The 13542-nt window shown below is 44.9% G+C and overlaps 1 protein-coding gene across 1 annotated transcript in view; it reads right to left on the reverse strand.

Moving 5' to 3' along the window:
- Nucleotides 1-705: 705 nt before the first annotated feature.
- Nucleotides 706-13542, reverse strand: part of AP1B1 (adaptor related protein complex 1 subunit beta 1) — an 896137-nt gene continuing 883300 nt past the window's right edge. Inside the window, exon 21 of the mRNA XM_069619269.1 lies at nt 706-1559. Within this exon, the coding sequence (XP_069475370.1) occupies nt 1485-1559 (75 nt within the window). The 3' untranslated portion in view covers nt 706-1484. The remainder of the gene's footprint in view (nt 1560-13542) is intronic.

Below are 13542 nucleotides of genomic sequence, written 5' to 3' on the forward strand. Positions count from 1 at the left end.
AGAAACAGGGCCAATATTGTAGAGCAGAGCATTCAGCACACCCCAAGTAGTAAATTCCTGCTCAACGAAGGTCACCTAAAGGGTAAGTGCTGCAACAAATTAATGTGCTTGAATCCACAGTTGTATTGCAAGTGGCAGAAGGAACATTCACTTTTAATTTTTTTTTTTTTTAAATCAAATGAAAAGTATAGAAACCACAATTACGGTCACTGCCTTGCTGATGGCATATGCTTTTTCGGCTTTGAGCATGCCTGATAAATTCTAACTCAGTCGAAAGTACGAAAAGCAGAGCAAAAGTAGAACCGACTGCACTGAGGAAGACATGTCTGTAGGGGAGGATTTCAGTGTACCTGCCTATACAATCCCTGGTTGCTGTCTGTTAGGAGCCCCTTAAAGGGAGTACAATATTTAGTCTGTGTACCCCCCACCCAGCAAGGATCACCAATAACAGTCTACATGAACATTTAATACTTTTCACCCCAAAGAAAACAAGAGATACAGTCTTCTTGTTGCTTTCACCCTTGCCAACCCTCTGAAGAAATTAGGCAGGGGAAGGTTAAAGGAAACTTGTCTGTCCAGGTACACACACCTCTTTGTCTCTATCCCTCCCTGGAGCCAGCATTGGGAGCAAAAAATGCTCATTCCCTTGACTCAAAAGAATGATTCCACATGTTTCGAGCAACAACTGAATAACAAAGAAACATGTTAAAATCATTAGAGGTTACCTTTATTCAATATTTTCAGTAAATTTTTAAACACAAGAAAGAAAAACAAACAATATATATCCTTGATCTATTTACCATAGAGACGGGAGGAGGAGGCAGAAGCACACCAACACTGAGAGACGAGGGAGCTCATTAAAATGACTTTCAAAAAATAACAATATTAGTGTTACTGCGGGTGGAAGGCAAAGACCCCAGGACCACAGTAGGAAAATATCCCCAGGCGTCAGCTTTGAGGAAAGTCACTTCAAGGGAAGTCATTCCAGTTCACCTAGACACATATGACTCATCTTTCACACATTTCTTTTCACACATTTGATAATGTTTAAAAGGGTGATGGCAGTAACAAGCTTTCACTAATCACTGCCTGAGACGGTTAACCGTGTTAAAAAAAGATGGAAAAAAAAAAAAAAAAAGAGTGTTTGAAAGGCACACAAAGAAGGGACCAGTTGTGAAATTAAAGTTCAGGAACGAGGTAGAGGGGAGAGAATAAGAAGGAAAAGGAAAGCGAGAATGTTAAAAAGAAAGAAGCGCTTTCCTCACGAGCATCTTATCTTTCTACCCATAAAAGCTTTGTTTGTCGGAGTGGGATGGGGTTTGGAAAGCCATGGGATAGCATTTGGTCCTTCGTTAGGACTAGAAAACACACAAACAGACATGCACACAGGCTGACTCCTTGCAGTTGTATCATCACAAATGCCCTATTCCTGTACGGAACAGAGCGATGGAGCAGTAAAAACAGGAGAGGCTCTTTGTGGATGTTCAATTCTTCAAGATTGTTTCATATGCTTGTGAAACAAAGGAGGAAACTTCCGGAGCTCTGCACTTCAGAGACAGCTGTAGGGATATAAGAAAAGAAGAGTAAGTACAGTCAAACCAAGCAAACAAAGCATGGCCTAGAAGACTAAGTGTCAATGAAAAATCATCAATCTTAAGGGTAAGACTGAGGATGGAAACTTAGCACCAGCAAGAGCCCATAATTCTCAAGATCAGTAAAAAGATATAGAAAATTATAGAAAAAAAGTTGTTATTCAACAGTGTTCAAATATGGAAAAAAGATTAAGAGGGTTGCAGAGCGATTCACACACGGACAGAGGAAAGAATGAGATGATAGTCAGTGATAAGGGGCCAAATCTCCATGCTTCTGAAGGGGAGATTTTATGTGGGGTATAAGGATGAAGGTTTCTACAGGCTATTAGTAATCTTCAATCAGTGGCACATTTCTGTTGAAGGGACAGAAGAACATCTGCTTTCCTGTACTGCAAACTGCATCACTGGGCCTGAAAGTGATGGTATTTCCCAAAACATTGGACTAAGCGGTTACCAGTTTAAGACAATTGATCCCTGGACCCTACAGTGTCTGCAAGTTACAGATTTCTGGAGAGTTCACCTGGCAAAGTGCAACTTCACAATAGATGGAAAGTAACAGTTACAAGCATATCTACTAGTACCCATATTCCAGATGGACTCAATTATCCTACTCCCACCATCAAGAGGGATCTTTTACTAGTTTAAAACTCGGTTCAATCAATATAAGAGACATAGACAAACAACTAATCTTCTACATGGCAGGAGAGCAGAAGAAGCTGTGACAAAGTCCCCTGCCAGGATTTTGGGGTGAAGGGTGGGTTGTCCATAGAGGTTGAGGGATTCCATTCACTAAGTGATGCAGGGCACTGGGACGTTATAGGGAGGACCCAATTGTTCACTCCGCCACAGCCTAGCCACCTGGCGGGGGTTTGCCACAAAGGGAGAATCTGTGAGGGTACATCCTGCCACGGAGAACGTAATATGCCAGCCTGCCTTGTCAGGGTCTCCTCACATTGAGCCCGACATAATTGTAGCACAAAGTCGAAAGATTTTAAGTTCTAGTAAGGCCGGGGAATCGTTTTTTTGGGGGCGCCACTCAGTACAAGGGAGGGAGGGCAAACATGTGCGCGCATGGCCATATTTTACTCATAAGCGGATGGAGAGAGAAGATGTTGACTGTTCAGTTCCTCCGCAGCAGTCCTATCCAGCAAACAGACACTATGGGGAACCAAAATCTTTATAAAGGTTTAGTCTGCAGAGCAAAGGGAGGTGGGGTCTGGGCCTCCAGAGTGGCAGGGAGGCCACTCACAGGTAAAGATTAGCCAATTCAGTGTCAAGGTCAAAATATACAAACACCTGAACATAAATGAACAATGGCAGACCCGCAGAGTGGTGGGGTGCGGGGGGGGGGGGGGGTGATGAGGAGGGGTGGGAAGAGCGAGAGTGGCAGGCCCTTGTACAAGAAAACCACATTGTCAGACAGGTTTGAGAATCAGAGAAGTAGTAAGATAGAGGAGCATGTTGGAGGCAGAAGGAGCTTGACAGGAGGCTAGAGAGCGAAAGGCTTGAGATTGGAGGGGGTGCAGGACAGTATTTGAATTTTGAATGTGCAGGACAGAATTTGAATGTAAGAACGACATTTTTATGATGTGTACTTTAATTATATGGTGACTTACATAAATATACAGTTTGAGAATATTTAAGACTGTGCTAACTATCTAACATTATTAATGTTCAAGGTCCCTACAAGTGTGTAAACCCAACTGTACAAAGGTAATTCTAAGAATTCATGACAAAAGGAACGTTAATGTTCCTAAATAAAATAGGTTCAAAGTAATTTTGTTTTTATTGTTGAAAATAATAAACACAAGTCCATTTCAATATGGCTGTTGTAAATGTTAACGTCCACATTCATATTCTTCCAGCGACTTATTTCTGTGTAGTGGTGTACCTTGATTTCATGAATATTGACAGTAACTGGGTGATCCACTTCTTTCAGCCTTAAAAATACATTCCCTCCAGAGGTTATTCAATGGCGTAATACTGTCCTCAATAAATCTATAGTGTGTTTCTTATTCATGTCCTGCGGTTTCTCATTTGATAGGCTAGTAGCGCATTTATTCCGACATCATTTATATATGTTGATTCTGAAGCTCAATCTTTTCAAGCCTTACATCTCAGTTTGTTGTAGCCTTAGAGACTTGATTTGAGTGGCCATTGTGTTGTTTTAGCACTGCGAAGGAAGTGTGACATAACTGTACTGAAATAACAATGAATTTAAAAGATTTGCCCATCCGCTTCCTTGCTTTCTTGCTGTATTTCGGATATGGGATTCAGCCGAGAGGATTGTTCCTTTATTGCTGCTTGAAGTATGCCCCTACCCAAAATATCGGACATATGCCGACGGTCACAGTCAGTTTATGGATCTTCTTGAACCAGAATGTATAGATTACCCAAAGGAATAACACCTTGCAGTATAGAAGACTACAAGACACTGTGCTAATTATAAAAAGCTAACCTGGGACGAGAAGAGCCTCTGTTTGTGCAAGAGCATGGTTCAGTGCTAATACTATAAGGCTCCTTGTGTTTGAACACCAAAATACCAATCCACTGAACCATTGTCCTGTGTATTAGCAGAAGGGTGCTGGGATATTCTCACTTGAGCTACAAACAAAAATTCCCCACTGGTGTAGAAGTGGAGAAAACAAAATCATTTAAAACAAAGTACCTAATCACAACCATGATGCTGTTATTTATTTATACTCCAGTTGAGGTCGATAAAGCACTTTTACATCATTGACTTTGATGTTATGCCCCTTGACCCAGGGAAAACAGTGCTATAGGAAGCCTCATGCTGTAGTGCAACTGCATGACCAAAGCTCTTACCAAACTTGTATAGATTTTATTTTTAAACAGCCAGGCTGTGGTCTCAGTCAGGGACTCTGTATATTTTGAAACAAGTGTATAACTCTACTTTAAAGAATGAAATATCTTACATAGGTAAGATGTTTGTGAGACAAAAATAATAAAATTAAAATAAAGTACCTGGTTCCTGTTGGTTTTTAATAACGGTCAAATGTGAATGAATGTGTTGGAGAGGTTTATAGAATAACAATATACAACAATATAATAATGGTTAATTTGTAAATTATATATAAGCGAAATAAACTAAATGCAAACTTAACTAGAAGCAAGGCAGGAATACAGAGGATGTGGACAAGGGAGCAGGAAAGTAAGGCAAAGAGCAAAGATTGAATGGGATTGAGAAACAAGGGGAGATTGTGCCTACACCTCCCAAGTGCCCACAGAACATTTGGAGCGCATTACGTATTGAAACGTCCTTCTGCCCAAGACAGGACACTGAACCTGGAGATATTGATCTCTTTCTTGATAAATTTTGTCTTCGGGCCATCATTGTCACTCACTCATGCCTGCTCAGAAAGTTGAGATACAAAATTCCACTGCAGCATTTCAATATTTGGAAAGCAGACAGTCTAGAGGCAAGTAGGGGAGTAAGATGTTATGGTCACTTTAAAGGAAGATGCTTGGACAGTTTCAGTTGCAGATTACCATAAGTGCAACTTCAATCTATGCAATCAGTGGGGCAGGAGTAACTCAGAACACTCATATTTAGGAAAGGAGTGACTCATGAAGACTTTCTGAGAAACTCGCATTGTAGCCTTTGTCTACTTGATGAAACGTCCTCTGTTTTTTTTCCTATGTAAGGGTGCAGAAGTAAGGGTTGGACACAATGGTGGCATGTTTTTGGGTAAAGACTTATTAAATAAGAAAGGGTTGGAAAAATGCCTCTACATCTAAAGCTATGAGGGGTTTCCCTACATCAAAGTAATCTAGTGAAATTGTCAGGAAGTCTGAAACTAAAGTATGTCACTGTCGTGTTTCCGAAAACCTGCTTCTGTCCCTAACACTAATAGTCTAAAGCAACTGTGCAAGGATGATCTCTTCTAAAGTGTGTCCTTTGTGTTTTCAATCAACAGAAAAGTTCCCAGTTTCTCTGGTAATAAAAAGTTATGAAATAAACAATGTTCATAACTTATGATTCTCATCCTAGGGTTGTGCTCCTTTCCCCTAGACTTCTTCTGAGTTTCCTTCCATTTGGGCTCTTGAGCCCCTTCATCCTCTTAGGCAAATGTCACTGGACAATGCAGTTGCTTAGCTTCACAATTCTTTATCTTGTCAAATTGATAGATTATTATAAAATGTAAGATCCGTTTTTACCAATTCTGAGGTCCTTGATCCTTTCAATCTCTCACATGGGTGTGGGTCTCAGACTCACAATATAGCTTGGTTCACTCTCCTGCCAAGCTAGTGTCCTCTTGTGCACTGTCTCTTTCACATGTGTCCGAGACCTTATTCTTACTTCTATTAGGCGCTTCCCTTCCACATGGTTTCAGGTCCCAGACTCACAGTTTATTATCATATACGCTTGGTTCACTCTCCTGCAAAACATCCGATTCCGCTATCGTGGTTACTCTCAGCTTTCTCATATGGGTGCGTGTCCCAGACTCGCAATATGTTATATAGGTTCGGTACACTCCTGCCAAAAATTATGATCCCGCTTTCTCAGTGGTTCTCAGGGTCCCACACGCTCTTATTCAATATAGGTATTCCCCCCCCTTGCTTGCCCAGACATCCAACGCCTCCTGGAAAACCTGCATACCCGTTTCCGGCTTCTCGGTAGGTACCTGTGTTTCTCCAGCCACTGCGTTGTTCGAGGATCCAGCAGCTTTCGGATGAATGGAGGGATCTGGAGTGGTTCCGCAGGCGTCTCTCTGCCCGGCTGCGCGTCTTGCCTTGCAGGCGGTCCACTGGAGCCAGGGGTGCCCTGAGGTACATATTGGCAGCAGCCCGCATGGTGCTTCCAACTTGGAGGGCATTCGGGTTCTTCATTGCTTCACGGCTTCTTCCCCTTTTGTTTTTCTCTGCCCTTGCTGGTGCACGGCTTCCGCAGTTCCTACTCGCAGGATCGTTCTCTCCCTGTCTCCCAGCTGAGCTACCTTTGAACTCCTGTGCTGGGTTGCTGTATTCGTTCGGGAAAATTACATCTCGTGAGAAGCTAGATCGCTCACTCTGCTTCTCCAGAGTGATCCTCGGACTCTCAATGATCTTCACAGTACTCATTTTCAAGTCAGATACAAGATACTTCGTATTCTCTTGTATTTTAGGTTTGTCAAGCATATTAAAGTGACTGACCTGGCAACAGAGCACATTTGCTCTACATATAGGAGGCTGGGGGGAGGAGCACTAACTAGAGTGGGGTTTTGGGGGTGTGGGGATTAGGTATTTGACAAGGGGTTGGATGTACTAAGGTGGGGAAATACAGCGTTCCCTGAGAAAAGTTGTCTCCAATCCGATAGGGGGGTTCCTCCTTTGGTGAACCACCCCCAGGGGGGCTACTGTACTGTGGATGCACAGCCCTGGCCCCATGGGAAAGGTCTTCCCATAGGGGAGAAGGGACAACATCCTCAGATTTATCACAACCGCATAAACATTACATTTGTCAGTTAAGTTTACTGTGCTCTTTTAAAGGTGATATTTTTTACGGTCTTGGCGACACCCTGCTTTTACCTTGTGGAGTTCTCCCTTCGAGGAGAGAGTGTGAGACCCATTTAAAATCCACAGCAGAGACTAGAACTCAGATTAAAACATCGAGCCATTTTAGGCCAAATGTAGATGGTATACCTAAAAACCACTATGTTCTATTCTAAACATTAAGAGGATGATCAGAACAAAATATGTGAACCTTATTAATTCTACTTGCAGATATGATTGCACCCCAATCAAACAAAATGGATTCTGAAAATCTGAACATTTGAAAGGTATTAAAACAGTAGGCTAAAAAGTGATAAGTCTCACATAACAGGATTCAATCCCTAAGAGATGCCAGTTATTGGTTAGGGACAGCCTTCATGAGGAGAATGGAGAAATTGAAGGAACTGTACAAAATGTAAAGCATCGCAGACTATCAAGGTACACCAGTTTGAGATAATTTCCTGGTACCCTTCTCAGGAGGAGACAAGGCAATGCATTGGTGGTCAATCAATAAGCCTTGATGAACTGGCGATCCAGAGTGGGCTCCAAGACGTATTTGGCCAGCAAAAGAATAAAGCCTAAGCATTAGTAATCTCCAGAAAAAGATTGACAGACATACTCTAGTGGCAAGGCTCCTTTCCAGTAGAGGGAAAAATGGACTAGAAATTGATTTTGGGCAAGACCGTACCAATAAAATAAAAAAGATTAAAAAATCAGCCCTACAGGTCTGAATGCATCATCAAAAGACTGACTTTCAGAGTCATCCAGCAAATTGACTGAGAATTGTCACTTTTAAATTGCAATCATGAGAAAATAGCAAGGATAAAACTAACCCCTGGGACAATTTCTGATGCTGGTAAAATGAGGAATTTTTGGGATTGCCAGAAGGCGGCATGGGGAGACTGTGTGAAACAATGGAGAATACTAGGGAAAATGCAAATAAGGGACCTGGAAATCGCTATAGTTGCTTTCATTTTCAAGAGGAATATGGGCCACTAATGCATTAGGGAGATTAATAAGATTACTCATAGCCTCTAGCAGTTGCTCAGTTCCGGCACATCTATTGTTCAAAGTCCCCTTTTTTGAAGTGCCCCTCCGAATAGGTATGGTGGTTTTGGAGATCACCCAAGGGTGGCTGTTAGCTTTAGAGCTCTTTTCACCAGGGAACAGAAATTGGGGTAGAATAGGCTTAGTAACAAAATGTTAGTAGGAGTATTCCCAAACAACATATTGATTATCTGGTTCAAAAATAATGTAGAAACTGCACAATGAGTGGCCTTGTTTTCTAACAGGATAGGTAGTTCTGAGTGAACTGGCATTGTAGTATATTGTGTCAGCATCAGCCAAATACACAGGATCATTATTTTAAAAATTGTTCCTGTACGTTTGGCTTTATAGGGAAATTGACGTTTGTCCCACTTGATTCTTGCTGTGGTCGATGACTATTTTTAGAACAGAAGAAGCTGCCCCTGGCAACGTCCAATTTTTAGTTTAGTAGATTTGACAAAGGATGCCATCCGGGCTTGGGATCACCACTTGCAATGTGGCGTCAGCTCCGGAGTTGGGAAAGGTAGTGTCCCTCAGACTTTTCAGTCCAGCCCTAGCTTATGGTATAGAAGTGGACGGTCAGTTTTTGGGATGGGCTGGCTGCCCACAATTAAAATCTATACCGGAGGGTTCCACACTAATCGTCCAATGCCAATTTGCTGGCTCTGGCAGCAGGGTACCCGTCAGATAGTTGAATGGAAACTGTGCCATAAGGTGAATGGTTTAATAACTTTGGACAGACATAACTTCAATAAAAAACCCTTCCCCCACCACATGTGTCCTGTGAATTAGAAATCCTGATGACACAGTAGCAGGTGAATCAATGAAAAGTATAATCTGACAACACAGACCTGCTGTGTGTCAAGTTTGTGGTGCACACAAGGAAATGATTGGTTCATACGGTGATCACAGGAGAATGTCAGCACAGAGATTTGTGTGCAGAGAATCTTGTGAATCATCTGAACCCTTTCTCTTATCAGGGGAAACAGAGGAAATGCGTAGGCGAACATCCCTGTCCACGGGAAAGAGAATGCGTCCCCTCTGGAGCTTAAATGAGGGACTCTGCTGCAAACTGATGGCACTGTTTGTTCTCGTGGGTGGCAAACAGGTCCAAAAGGGGGAATGCTCCACTTGTCACAGATCTTTATCACTTTGGAGCTGTTCAGTTGCCATTCATGCGTCTGAGAAGAGGCGCCCTGCTGAGGGAATCTGCCTGTATGTTCTGAATTCCTGGCAGGTGGAAGGCCAGGATCTGAAATCTGTGATGTATGGCCCAGTGCCAGATGGATTGGACTTCCTGGGAAAGGAGTTGCAAGTGTGTTCCTCCTTGCTTGCGTAGATAAAACAGGGTGGGTGGTGTTGTCGGTGAGAACCCTTACTACCGAGCTCTGGATGAGGGGAAGGAAAGATTTGAGCACCCAATGTACCGCCCTCAGCTCTAGGATGTTGCTATGCAGCAAGGCCTTGGTTGGAGATCACAGGCCTTTGAATTGGAACTGGTCCATATGCGCACCCCATCCTGCTAGCGAGGCATCGGTCATGATGGTGTGTTGAAAATCTGGTTCCACCAGGTGCATGCCCTGTTCGATGTTGAGTGGATGAGTTCACCACTGTAGGGAGTCTGCCACAGACTGGGAGATGACCACCCTGTCCGACCAGGAGACATGGATTTGGGACCACCTGGAAGAAAAAAAGTTTTTGTGCTGGGCACATAGAGACAACAATTTGGAATGAGTGGGATGCACGACGACATGGTGCCGAGGAGGGACATGTACGAGTAGACCATGACAGATGTTCCTGGTGTAAACCAGCCCACTAGGGACAAGAGTTTCCCTATTCTCCCTTTTGATGGCTTGACCTGATTGGAAAATGTCTGGAATTGCACTCCCCAAAAACCCAAAGTCTTTGAGGGAGTCAGAAAAGACTTGCTGAAGTTGATGGAAAATCCTAGATGATGTAAAAGGAGCATTGTGGTGTTGGGAGATTTCAACTCTGCTGCTAAATTGCCCCCCTGACCAACCAGTCATCCAGGTACGAATAAACGTGGTGCCCGTTTATCTGGAGGTAAGCTGCTACAGGAGCCAGACACTTGGTGAAGGTCCTGGGAGCTGACTTTAGGCCAAAGGGGAGAACCCGAAAATGATGATGGCTGTTGCCCACCGTGAACCTGAGAAGTGTTCGATGCCTTGGATGCATGGCTATGTGAAAGTAAGCATCCTCGATATCTAGAGATGCCAGAAACTACTCAGGCTGAACTGCCCTTATAACGTCTTGCAAGGTTAGCATCCTGAATTTATGCTTTTTTTGTGTTCTGGTTGAGCAGCTGCAGGTCTAGAATGGGGCGCCATTTTCCATTTGGCTTCTTTACTACGAAACACCTGGAATAAGTTCCCTTGCGTCTTTTCGATGAGGGGAACCTCTTTATTGCCCCCTTTTGTAGCATGAACCAAACCTTGTGACGCAAGATGCGAAGGTGAGGCTTAGATGTGCTTAGTGGAAGAATGTGGTTGTGGATGCCTGAACTCGGAGTGGACGTATTGGATAGCTTCCAGCACCCAGCCATCTGTTGATATTGAACGCCACTCAAGGTGGAATGCCACCTTCCCTCCCAGTTGGCTGCTCATGTGGCAGTCATTGTTGCTGCTTCCTTTGACGGCCTCTCTGTGAAGGAGGCCCCCCCCTTTTCCTCTGGCCTTGGTACTCCTTGTTGCGTTGGGCAGTCTGGAAGGAGCACCTGTAGCCTTGGGAGTAGTAGTAGGACCTTATCTCGAGAACCTGCAAATCTTGCGTTTCCCGAGGCACCAGGAAAGGAGAGAAAGGGGCGAAAAGATCTTCTGCCCTGCAGGGCTGTAAGGGATCTTGCCGTACCAGAGTCCACTTTCATTGTTTTCAAAGCGGCACCGATCTTTTCACCAAAAAGATTTTCTTCCTCGCAAGGCATGTCGTCCACCTTGTGTCGAACCTTCTGCCGGAAATCCATGCACTGAAGCCAAGCTTGAAGCCTGAGAACCACCCTGTTATTGATTTGCTTGAAACCAGTCTCAACCAGGTTGACCGCAATGTTTCTACTGTGGTTCGATGCCTCCTCCCCTTCACGCACCAGAAGCATTGCTTCCTTCCTCTGGTGCTCCGGAAGGTGGTCTAACAATGGTGATAGGTGGTGCCACATCTCCCGGTCGTACCTCGCCACGAGTTGGCAGCCTTCACAGTAGTGGCTCCAATAGCGAGGTCTTTCTTACCAAAAGCGTCCAATTTACGGTTTTCATTTTCGGCAGGAGTGGCACTTGTGTTTGGTGCAAGCCTTTCTACTAGCTGCGGCAGAAACAACCGACTCCGGTGTAGGCTGCGATGTGAGGCACTTCGGAGTGGACTCGGGAGCTTTGAGCTTCTTTTCCAAGCGGCCCTTGACAGCTGGCTCCGTAAACGGGTGCTTCATCGTACGGCCGCCCTCTTGCCATACGTGATCCAATATAGGGATTGAGAAAAGCGCCTTTCTTCTTTTCCCCCATGTGGTAGGATAAGAAGCAGTCCTTTTCTTCCTCTGGGATGAGCCCGAATTCCTGACAGGCTTTAGCCATCATGGCATGGAATGCCCCTATGTCGACAGGTGGAGATGGTTGGGCCGGACTACTCTGAGCATCCTAGTCTGTATCCCAAGTATCCGCCCTCCTTGGAGAAGAGGCGATGGTAGAGAGTGTGTCTTGTGGTGCGATGTCAGAATCCTCCAGCTTTCCTTCCTCCTGCTTCCTACATGATGTGTAAGAGCTCTACGAGATGGGGGAGGAGGTCTAGCTGGGGATTGTCGTCGGGGTTGAGAGTCTCGATTTCGTGAGGTGTCTGAAGTATCCTTCTGACGAGGAGTAATGAGCGGGCTTTGCAACAGCGGGACTGTCGGTGCCCGAGGCATAGGTAGTCTGGCTTCTAATTGCCCCAGGAGAGACTGTAAGGGGGAGAGAACTTGCAGAGAAAGCAATGACTGCGGATTAATCAGCGGATATTGAGGTGGAAAAAGACCCCATGTCCATTGAAGTGGACGGAAGGGCAGGCAATTGTGCAATCCGCTGATGGCCGAGAACCAATGGATCGAGAAGAGGCGTGTCTGATGGCTCTTCTTCGGGATCAGACTCAAAAGCCACCTGCTCGTGGTAGGGTGGTGCTTCAAAATCAGAATGATCTCATGCTGAAGTATTTACTCCGGCAGCATGTTCTGAGACTTTTTTCGAACATGGGCTGTTGTGCAGGCACAGTTGTGTGCTTTGACCTCTTGGGAGACGGACCAGACGAGGGAGTACTTGTTGAGGGAGATCTTTTCTTTGTTGTCGTCGATGAGTGGTTGACAGTGTTGTCGTCGGCAGCGCCATCGTCGATGGTGTGGTAGCCAATTGTACGGTCGTCGACGGGACGGCAGTCGACGATGTCCTAGTCGACGGAATAGTCAACAATGGAGCGGTCGTCGACGATGGAGCAGTTGCCAGGAAACGAGTCATAGATGTTGTCTTCGTCATCCTCATCGATGGAGAAGACGAAGGCCTGGTGGACGACTTGGATCTGTGGCTTGATGAAGACTTGTGGGACACTCAAGGGCGATGCTTGTCAGTGGATGAAGATCCTTTCGTCGACTAGGACGGAGGCCTCTATGTGGATTTATTCGAAGAAGACTTACAGGCCGAGTCCGTGGATTTCTGCAGTTGAGAGCCCTTCTCCTTAGGCTTGTAAGTATCATGAGGGGGTGAAACCTGCCCCTTAGCAAACAGACCATTTCCTGGATTTATTCTGACTGGATGAAGGCCTAGGCTCACCTGAGTGCTGTTTCTTAGGCAGCGGTTCTTCTGACTGAGCATTGGCACAGTGGTGATCTCTTAGCTGAGGGAGTGGATGCCCTGCCTCCGCGTGAAGAACCGCCCTCTGAAGACGGATAGGCCCCCTCGTTCAGCCAACAAATTAGGCACCTGTGTCCCTGAGGGTTTTTTGGGGGAAATCCCAACAGATGTCGCACTCTTCGATGGAATGATTGGGGTATAATCAATACAATTTAGGCATTCGGAATGCCGGTCCCCTTCGTAGACATTCTTGAGGCCGCAGGTCTCACACGGCCTGAACAAAGCTTTCTTCAGACTCGAGGATTCCATAACGGGACCGAAAAACACACCTTTCCTATACGAAAGAGTGGGAAATGTTCTTCACACAAAAACACTAATTCTCTGTAGAGAATGCGAGGTAGTCCCAACGGTTTGGAAGACAGTTTAAATCTGAGGGGAAGCTGCAGGGGTGGGGATATACACCTGACGTCCCATTGGTGCAGCACCCGTAACGACATTCATAGGGCACTCAAGGTGTCAATGTTTTTCCATAGGAAAACTACTATACTAAAGTTACCAGGGTTTTCCCAATCTGAAGACTGAGAATATTC

The sequence above is a fragment of the Ambystoma mexicanum genome, chromosome 10 (assembly GCF_040938575.1).
Source record: "Ambystoma mexicanum isolate Mex_15411 chromosome 10, UKY_AmexF1_1, whole genome shotgun sequence".
NCBI classification, from domain to species: domain Eukaryota; kingdom Metazoa; phylum Chordata; class Amphibia; order Caudata; family Ambystomatidae; genus Ambystoma; species Ambystoma mexicanum.